The sequence below is a fragment of the Callorhinus ursinus genome, unplaced genomic scaffold, assembly GCF_003265705.2.
Source record: "Callorhinus ursinus isolate GAN/ISIS: 27379988/994484 unplaced genomic scaffold, GSC_fseal_2.0 scaffold32, whole genome shotgun sequence".
Classification (NCBI taxonomy): domain Eukaryota; kingdom Metazoa; phylum Chordata; class Mammalia; order Carnivora; family Otariidae; genus Callorhinus; species Callorhinus ursinus.
In genome coordinates this window covers 7686621-7697296 of record NW_027397094.1, presented here as the reverse complement: position 1 = coordinate 7697296, position 10676 = coordinate 7686621, and the positions used below count along the sequence as shown (strand labels likewise).

The 10676-nt window shown below is 38.7% G+C and overlaps 1 protein-coding gene across 5 annotated transcripts in view; it reads right to left on the bottom strand.

The window, feature by feature from the left end:
- Positions 1-673: 673 nt before the first annotated feature.
- The window catches only part of LIPJ (lipase family member J), a 34145-nt gene continuing 24142 nt past the window's right edge, over positions 674-10676 (bottom strand). For all 5 annotated transcript variants that reach the window (XM_025851007.2, XM_073878961.1, XM_073878962.1 and 2 more), the window contains 4 exons: positions 10129-10275; positions 6203-6274; positions 1998-2069; positions 674-1023 (listed from right to left, as the gene is read on the bottom strand). In XM_025851007.2, coding sequence (XP_025706792.1) covers positions 790-1023; positions 1998-2069; positions 6203-6274; positions 10129-10275 — 525 coding nt within the window. In that variant the 3' untranslated portion in view covers positions 674-789. The remainder of the gene's footprint in view (positions 1024-1997; positions 2070-6202; positions 6275-10128; positions 10276-10676) is intronic.

Here is a 10676-nt window from a genome sequence, read left to right as displayed (position 1 = left end):
CCTCTTGCTGTCCTCAGGGACTAAGAAAAGCCCGTGATGTTATGCATTATGGAGGAGTCGGAAGGACTATTGTCTAAGTCCTTGCATGTGATGTACCCTGTACCGCCTGCTGATGCCCATCCGTCCCAGGACCCTGAGATCATGACCAGAGTCGAAGGCAGATGCTTAACCGATGGAGCCACGCAGGTGCCCCAACAACCATTGCTACTCTTTACACATATTTGCTGGAAAGGTAGGTTATACACCCTGGGAAGTGAGGTACAAACCCTTTATGGCTTTTACGATCTCCCTACTTCTGAAGCTTGGCCGGAAGTGGGGCAAAAGCAGGAATACTACATTGGCATCCAAACTCTCTCTCTTCCCTTTTTCTTCCCTCAAACTCCTTTACATAGCACAAAAGTGTTTCTACTCTTCATTCAGCATAGAGAAAAATTAGCTTTCATATCAGCAAGCATTCTCCCAAACTCTTTTAATATCATATATACTCATATTTCTTTGAAGAAAAGTAAGCACCTTTTCAAAAAGTCATCCCTTTTAAAATTATGCTTTTAGTTACTTATGTTGCATGTAGACACTCAACAGACTACTTTGGGCTGAGTTAGAATCTGCCATTTCCCTCATGTAATAAACGCCACTGATTTAATGAATGGAAGGCCTGGGGCAGTGAAAAAAGTAGGGAAAAATTCCAGATTTTATTTAAATAACTGGGAAAACACGCATAGCAAGAAAAAAGTGATTGGATTTTAAGAGAAATGATATGGATCCTTCAACACAGAGTACCATAGTTCTTTATAGATTGCCTTGGATAATGTCAATGATTTCACGGTAAACTTGCTGATATACATCTAATCCGAATAAAAAGTCTATATGATTGTAGTAAGAAACAGTTTTGTGGTAAATGTGGTTTGTAATTTCAGGAAGTAGATTTTTCACATCTTCAGGATCGGCCAACAAGTCATTGCCCCCATTCCAAGTTGCTGTTGATACGTTCATGTTCCTCACGTCGTAAAATGGAGAAGTGGACTAAATGTAGAGGGTTTTCACAGAAAATGATAAATAAAAGGTGTTCTTTACTTTTCTTTAAATGATGAATTAATACAATTTTAAAATAAGCTGAATCTAAAATAATTACTCCTATAAAAGCAATGAATATTGAAAGAATCATTATTATGATTTTTACTTAGAAATAGATCAGATACAAATCAAAACTAGACCGTTTGCTCTAATTCAGGGTATTCGAACATTCCTCAGAGGGAATTTCAGTTTTATTTATAAGGCATGAAAGTATTTTAATCAAAATTTTCTGTGGCTGTACAACTGCCAATATGTTCATCAATAAATGGTAAACATTGGCAGTTGAAGCCAAATCGGATTTTATTGATTTTGATCTTTCTATTTTACTTTGGAGTTTTACATAAGCTAACCACATTAGGCATGAAGTTTAGCTAAGGCAGAAAAAGATGGTGGAAAAGAATAACTTTGAAGACGACAGACTTGGGTTCTAATACTTCAAGATTTCTGTCATCCTCCTCATACAATTATTACCACCTTCTCATTAACTTTTATCTTTTCCTCATTATGTGGAATGAGGAAAATTCCATTATGTGGAATGAGGGTTTGTCTTATCTTCCCAAATACAGTCAATAGCTTTTGAGGGTCAAGAACCATATTATGCCTTTTATTTTTTATTTAACTAACCACAGAGCTACGCATATTATAAACACAATATTTTTCCTCTTGAGGGAGGATGAATTACTCTACAGCCTGTCAAACTTCTCCAGGCTTATCCAAGGTATTTGTTGTTAAAACATGTAGAAAACCTGGAAAATCCCCTTGGGTTGGATGTGACAATATGGAGCCAAATCATGGCGATCTTCATCTGCTGGTCCTTCTCACTCTGTTATTATACTCTCGGGCTTTACATGAGCCTTTTTCTGTAGCAACATCATCTGAACAGGATCAAGGAGATAGTTTTTAGCTTATACATAATTATGTACCTGATTAAAATGAGCCAAGTTCAGAACAGGACTGCCCCAATCAAAAGCTCTCAATTGGCTAGAATTAAAAAGCTGAAAGAAAAAATTTAAAAGCAAGATTATACTCATCTGTTTGCTACAGCGGAGCTGGGAATGTGAAGTGTGCATTTCATGTACTGCCTGCCCCTTTGTACTGGGCCTGTGGGTATATGTGCAGGGAGACTTCCTTGCTTCTCCCTTCCTTTGCATAGGGCAAGAAATGGAAGAGGGAGGAAGTGGTGGGGGGCAGGGGAATCTACGGAATGTGATTCTATCATCTTCCTATAAATGCACATTTCCCCAAGGCCTTTTACCTTGTTAAAGGGAGCCTTTGTGCTTGGGGCAACATCAGCCTTCCCCAGAAATCCTCAGCTTCATCCACGGAGGTCAAAAGTGAGTGTCTACAGGTGCCTGGGTGGCTCAGTTGGTGGAGCGTCTTGACTCTTGGTTTCAGCTCAGGTCCTGATCTCAGGGTTGTGGGATTGAGCCCTGTGTCAGCTCCACACTCAGCGCAGAGTCTGCTTGGGATTCTCTCTCTCCCTCTCCCTCTGCCCCTCCCCGTGCTCATGCTCTGTCTCTTTCTCTCTAAAACAAATAAATAAATCTTCAACAACAACAACAACAACAAAAAGTGTCTACGACTAAAGTGCATTAGGACTGAAATGACACTTCCCTAAACACCTTTGCTCCAAATAACAGTACTCAAGAGCATGATCCAGAAGCCATCCCTTGCTTCACCTTCCATACTTGTAGCCTCACCACCACTAACTCGGTGAGCCTATTAAGTTTAATCTGATTGCATCCATTTTTCCCCTAATAACGTTTTCATTGCAGGAAGGTTCAGACTCTCAGTTTACCCACCTTTTCTGAGACTCTAAATCTGACAGGTCTCCATGCACCCCCCCATTTTATCTCCTCCCAACTCCCCCCAACTCCTAAAACTCTTTCTACCATCTGGAATTCCATCATTAGCCTGTATCTTAAAACCCATCTCTGATGGGCTCCTTTACCTTCCTGCTCTCTGGACAACCTGACTCTCCCAAAGAACACTTCTCCTACAGCTCTTTCCTGCCATAAAACTAGCTAAGGTTATTTATGACCTTAACATTTGTAAAACTTGTTAATTCTGAGGAATTTCCTCACGTTACCTATGAGCAGCACTTGACCTAGGTGTCCATTTCTACCCTTGATAGCTTTTCTTCACTTAGCTTCTGGAATACTTCATTTCCTGAGCTTCATGTTTCACTCCCTGCTCATTTTTGGTCTCTTTGCTGTATTCATCCAGCCGCTGCCCTCTGACCTCTGAATCTTGCCATGTCTCGTCCCAAAACCCTTGCTCCTCTCCTCCCCACCTGTACTCACTCCGTGTGTTCTCAGCCAGTCTCTTGGCTTTCAATGGCGTCCATATTTAAAATGTTTATCTTCTGTAAGTCTCTTCTAAATACTAGACTCCTATACACAACTGCTTATTCAAATTAATCACTGGGCTGTCTCACACTTAACATCTCCAAAACTGAACATCTTATCTGTCCCTCAAACCTACACCACCACCAAACGTCCCGATCTCCTTTAATGGCAATTGCATCTTTTCCTTGCTTAGGCCAGAAGGTCTGGAGTCATCCAAGACTCTCTTCTCTCTCCTCTCTCAGAATCCATCATTAAATGTCTGTGCCTGCATGTTTACAATACACATGTATACTCAGAACCCAACCCTCTTCACCACCCTTCCTGGGAACACATCCCATGCAGGCCGTCATCATTCTTGTTTGGATTATGGTAGTAAGCTCCTTAATTTATCATTGTTTCCACTTCAGTCTACTCAACATGGCACCCAAAGCATTCCCTTTTTTTTTTTTTCCCCAAGTAAACTCTACCCCAACGTGGAGCTCGAACTCACAACCCTGAGATCAAGAGTCACATGCTCTGCCGACTAAGCCAGCGAGGCAATCCCTAAGTATTCCTTTAGAAACGTAAATCATATCATGTCCCCTCCCTGCTCAAAAACCTGCAGTGGCTACTCACTTCAGCCAGAAAACCAAAGTCCTCACAATGACGTACTTGTCCCTTTCTGGCTCTAGTACATTTCTGCCCCTTTTTCCCTACTCCTTTCTCCCGTAATCACTGACATCACCCTCACTGACCTTTCAGCCATGCCTCTCAGAAATTCTCCTGACTAAGGGGAAGAATGAAGGGGAGTAAATCGGAGGGGGAGATGAACCATGAGAGACGATGGACTCTGAAAAACAAGCTGAGGGTTCTAGAGGGGAGGGGGTGGGGGGATGGGTTAGCCTGGTGATGGGTATTAAAGAGGGCACGTTCTGCGTGGAGCACTGGGGGTTATGCACAAAAAATGAAACATGGAACAACACTACAAAAAAAAAAAAAAGAAAAGAAAAGAAAAAGAAATGCTCCTGACTGAAGGGCTTTGCACTGGCTATTCTCTCTGTCTGGAATGTTCTTCCTCTAGGTTGTACACATTGCTAACTTTCTTGGCTCCTTTAAATCTTTTCTCAAATGTCACCATCTCATTGAGGCTGGCCTCACCTCTCTATTCAAAAACACAACCCACTACCAAATATGCCTAATCTCTTTATCTTGCCTTTTCTCCTTTATTTTCCCATAGCTTCTATCCCCTTCTAAAGTTTTAATAATTTACTTATTTGCTATGCTTAACGTTTACTATCTGTATATCTACCACTAGAATGTAAGCTTAAAGAGGACAAGAATATATATTTTGTCCACTGATATATACCCTGAGCATAGAACAGTACAGGGCACATAGTAGGTACTCAATAAATATTGTTTCAATGGATGAATAGATGCAAAGGTTGCTTAGATTTTCCTGGCCTATCACTGGAATGAACTAAATCTAAACCTAAGTTAAAGATTTTTAATAATTTACCTCAAAACAACCACTTAGTAGATTTAAACATTTTTAAATGAGAAAGCTCTCACCAATATCTCAATGATACTGTAAATTCATTAGTGTTTATTAAGTTTAAATAACACTCATAATCATCACCCTGTTGAACTCTCATAATATTTTTGTTAGTTAAATCAAAGCATTACTATTAACTCCATTTTTAAAAGTAAGGAAACTGACTTCATAAAGATTAAATGAGCTTGCTCAGTGTCTCACTGTCAGTGAGGTTCAGAGAAAGGATTCAGTGTCTGATATTTTTATCTCAAGTATACTGTTCTTTCTAAGATATTATCTTGGCTCTCAACATTAAGATGCTATTCACACTGGACTTTTTTCTTCATCAATATTCATGCAACAAATATTCTTGAGTATCTGCTGTTTGCCCAGAGCTCTTGGTCTTGCAAATGTAGAAGTGAAGAAAACTTGCTCATGGTCCTCATGGAGTTCACAATTGAACAGGGGAGAGAGTGTAGTCTAGTGAGAGACTAGGCATTAGGACACCTGTGTTCTAGTCTTAGGTTTTTTTATTTTGTTTGTTTTATTATTTTTTTTTTTTAGTCTTAGGTTTTTTTTTAAAGGAATAGCTCTGAATTTTTAGGCAAGTCAAGCGATGAACATGGCCTCAATGATTGCTAGTCTACTATTCCGAATTCATGGTTTCTCATTTGTAAAACAAAATAATTACATTGCTCTGATCATTGCTTAGGGTTAGAAGACCTAATAGGTTATATTAACATATTATAAACTATAAATAATTACACAAATATGTAATTGTTACATTTTATCCTTCTAAATTTATCATCCTATGGCAATGGCATGACTCCCAGAACGACAGAGAGAATAGCCAATGCAAAGCCCTTTAGTCAGGAGCATTTCTTTCTTTTCTTTCCTTTTTTTTTTTTTGATGTAGTGTTCCATGATTCATTGTTTGTGCATAACACCCAGTGCTCCATGCAGAATGTGCCCTCTTTAATACCCATCACCGGGCTAACTCATCCCCCCACCCTCCTCCCCTCTAGAACCCTCAGCTTGTTTTTCAGAGTCCATCCTCTCTCATGGTTCATCTCCCCCTCCGATTTACCCCCCTTCATTCTTCCCCTTAGTCAGGAGCATTTCTGAGAGGCATGGCTGAAAGGTCAGTGAGGGTGATGTCAGTGATTACGGGAGAAAGCAGTAGGGAAAAAGGGGCAGAAATGAGTGGTATGAATAAAGTATAAATAAAATTGTACTAAAATTGTACCAAAATGCACTTGAAGAGTTATACCTGACTCCAGTGTAGCATATTTTGAACAGATGTCCCTGCTGGGTTATGTGACATATACACATCCACACGACTCTGAGGGGTTAAAAAATTATTTTTATACTTGGTTCAATTGGAGAAAGCATAATCTTCGATATTTACTACACTAAATAATTTCAATTAAATTTAAAGTTATTTTTAAGTAAACAATAGAAATAAAAAGATAAAATTATATTTTAATTAAGGACACAAATGTACTTACTAAATGTGTAATTTTTGCATTAATGTAGAAGCTATTACTGGATTTCCAAGTTATGTAGTCTGTCATCCTATACCGAAAACAATCAAAACTCTTAGGACTCTCTCTCTCTCTCTCACACACACACACACACACACACCCCTTTTGCACACTAAAGAACTGAAAGGACTGAAAGAAATTACCAGGGAAAATGGAAAAGAGAAAACAAAAAAACCCTCCAAAAAGCTAAGTACTAAAGACAGTTTTCCTTCAAGTTATTTGCCAATCCCAGAGAGTCTGAAGTTTCACTGTGAGAACTCAGCTATTTCAGGAAAAAAAAAAAATCAGCCCAGAAACTGCCAAGAGCAGTTACGAGATTTTAAAAGGAAACCTTTTCCATGATTAACTGGGCTCCTGAAATTCTACACCACTCCCAGTGAAGCAATCAGAAACAGAGCAGCCTTCGTGTCAATCTGTCATCTAAGTTTGTATTGCCTACAAGGTCCCTGGGAACCTCAATCAGTGAACAAGACATATAATGTCAGTGTTATCCTATCAAAATCTCAGCAAGTTATCTTAAGGATATCAACAAACTGCTTCTCAGATGGAGAGGCAGAAGACCCAGGACGGCCAACACAATATTGTAAGGGAAGAACAAAGCTGGAGGACTGACACACACAACTTCAAGATGTACTGTAAACCTACAGTAATCAAGACAGTGTGGTATTGGTGAAAGAATAGACAAACAGACCCAGAGAATGGAACAGAGGGCCCCAAAACAGACCCCTATAAATAGAGTCAACAGATCTTCAACAAAGGAGAAAAGGCAATACAACAGAGAAACAATGGTATCTTCAACAAATGATGCTGGAACAACTAGACAATCACGTGGAAAATAAAAAAAAAAGAATTGAGACACAGACCTCACACCCTTCACAAGAATTAACTGCAAATAGAACACAGACCTAAATGTCAAACTCAAAACTATGAAACTCCTAGAAGATAACATAGCAGAGAAAATCTAGTTGACTTTGGGTCTAGTGATGACTTTTTAGATAAAACATCAAAGGCACAATCTATGAAAGAAATAACTGACAAGCTGGACTTCATCAAAGTTAAAAACGTCCACTTTGCAAAAGACAGTATCAAGAGAATTAGAAGACAAGCTACAGCCTGGAAGAAAATATTTGCAAAAGACATATCTATGAAGGACTAGTACCCAAAATGTACAAAGAACCCTTCAAAATCAACAATGAGAAAATAAATAACCTGATTTAAAAATGGGCCAAAGACCTTAACAGACACCTCACCAAACAGATATAGAGATAGCAAATGACCATGAAAAGATGCTCTGCATCATATGTCACCAGGGAAATGCAACTTAAAAGAACAATGAGATAGCACTATACAACTATGAAAATGACAAAAGCCCCAAATGTTGACAGCACCAAGTGCTGGTTAGGATGTGGAGGCACAGGAATTCTCATTCACTGCTGGTGGGAATGCAAAATAGTACAACCACTTTGGAAAGCAGTTTGGTGGTCTCTTATAAAACAAAATGTATCCAACTGTTGAATCACAGACCTGTACTTCTGAAACAATGCAACATATTTTAAGAAAAAAGAAAAAGAGGAAGATAGCAGGAGAGGAAGAATGAAGGGGAGTAAGTCAGAGGGGGAGACGAACCATGAGAGATGATGGACTCTGAAAAACAAACTGAGGGTTCTAGAGGGGAGGGCGGTGGGGGGATGGGTTAGCCTGGTGATGGGTATTAAAGAGGGCACATTCTGCATGGAGCACTGGGTGTTATGAACAAACAATGAATTGTGGAACACTACATCAAAAACTAATGATGTAATATATGCTGATTAACATAACAATAAAAAATAATAAAAAAATGTATCCTTATCATACAATCCAGCAATCACATTCCTTGGTATTTACCCAAAGGGGTTGAAAACTCATGTTCATGCAAACTCTGAACATTGATGTTTATAGCATTTTTATTCATAATTGTCAAAACTTGAACCAAAATGTCCTTTAGTAGGTGGATGGATAAACAGTGGTACATCCAGACAATAGAATATTTTTCAGCACTAAACATCAATGAGCTACCAAGCCAGGAAAAGATACGGAGGAACGTTAAATGTATGCTAGTAAATGGAAGAAGGCAATCTGAAAGGGTTGCAAACTGTGTGATTCCAACTACATGACATTCTGGAAAAGGCAAAACTGTGGGAGACAGAAAAAAGATCAGTGGTATCAGTGGTTGCCAGGACTTAAGTGGGGAGGAACGAACAGACAAAGCACAGAGGATTTTTAGGCCGTGAAAATATCCTCTTTGATACTATGATGGTAGATCCATGTCATTATACATTTGTTAAAACCCACAGAATGTAGAACACCAGAGTGAACCATACCATAAACTATGGATCTAGGGTACTTATGATGTGTCAATGTAGGTTCATCAGTTGTAACAAAAGTACCACTCTGGTGGTCCTTGCCACACCCAAGGTCATCTAGGTTTTTCACTATGTTATCTTCTAGGATTTCTATAGTTTCACATTTCACATTTAGGTCTTTGATCCAAATTTTAGTTAATTTTGTGAAGGGTATAAAGTTTGTGTCTGGATTCACTTTTTTGCATGTGGATGTCCAGTTGTCCCAATACCATTTGTTGAAGAGACTATTGTTTTTCTATTGCACTGCCTTTTCTCCTTTGTCAAAGATCTGTTGTTGATATTTATAGGGCTCTATTTCTGGGCTCTCTATTCTGTTGCACTGATCTTCTTGTTTCTTCTTTCACTAATCCCACACTGTCTAGATTACTGTAGTTTAATACTAAGTCTTGAAGTTCAATAGTACCAGTCCTCCAACTTTGCTCTTTCCCTTCAATACCATGTTGGTTACTCTGGGTTTTGCTTCTCTCTATAAATGTTAGAAGTCATTTGTCAATATCCTTAAAATAGCTTGCTGGGATTTTGATTAGGATTGCATTGAATCTATGGACTAATTTGGTAAGAATGGAGATCTTGACAACTTCTCTTTCTTTGAATGAGTAAATTGATTCTTGCTGAGAAATTATTAAATGGTACAGGTGCAGGAAACAACCAGTAGTCTAAATGCCACACCTGCTTTTGCCCAATCTGGATTTTTAATTTAATGTGCTTACAAAGTCTTAGAATGAATGCCTACATCTGTAACAACATCAATCCATATGGCCTTGGTAATAGTAGCTTGAGCCCTTAAACAGTTTCCCACTCCAGGAATTTTGATGAATGCCAGAAGCATGTAAGATATTTCACAGGCACTAATGCTAATTACAAAATGGTCAACAAGAAAGGGAAGGAGTGTTAGGAACCAAGATATAAGAGCAGGAGTTGTGAAAAACAAGTGATAACAGACAACTTAAATACAAGAAACTTCCGGAAACTAACACCCAATAGTAAGGGCCAATAAAAAGACCCAGCACAGCACCTGCTCTCTGTTCTTTACAGAGAGCAAGACAAATTTGACTGCAAAATAATCCCCACATGTTCGCGCTGATTAGTTTCAGAATGTTGGTATAGTCCCAAAACCAGAAAGGCTAAGAATCTAACTATTAGTATATGTGGATAAATCATAAAATGACACACAAGGCATAAAGTAAGTACTATTAAGAGCTGCTTTCTAAAAATTGACAAGATATATTTCAAATTCAACTTGTTCTCACCGTATTTATGTTCTCCAGGTCACATCCATATATCATAAACAAGATATCACGGCAAATCTTACCAATAGTCTTCAGTGGACACAGCCTTGAACCAACAAATCTTTTAAATGAGGTATTAGGTAGGAAGTCTTTGTTGCCCAAAAAAGCCTGTAAAACAAATTTACTTTATTCATATTTGAAAGACCAAAAGAAATGGTGCAATGAGTTCGTTATATTTATAATCAAATGCACTGTCTCACATTAGTTTAAAACATTTAAATTAGAGGGGTGCCTCGGTGGCTTAGTCGGTTAGGTGGCTGACTCTTGATTTTGGCTCAAGTCATGATCTCAGGGTCGTGAGATGGAGTCCCGTGTTGGGCTCCACACTCAGACCAGTCTGCTTGTCCCTCTCCCTGCCCCTCCCCCCACTCGTTCCTGCATTCTCTCTCTTTAAAACAAATAATTAAATAAAATCTTTAAAAAAATTTAAACTAAGGACAAAACTTGGAAGCAGGAGATAGAGATAAGTTGACTACCGGATTTTCCTTCACAATGAGATGTCCAAAGGT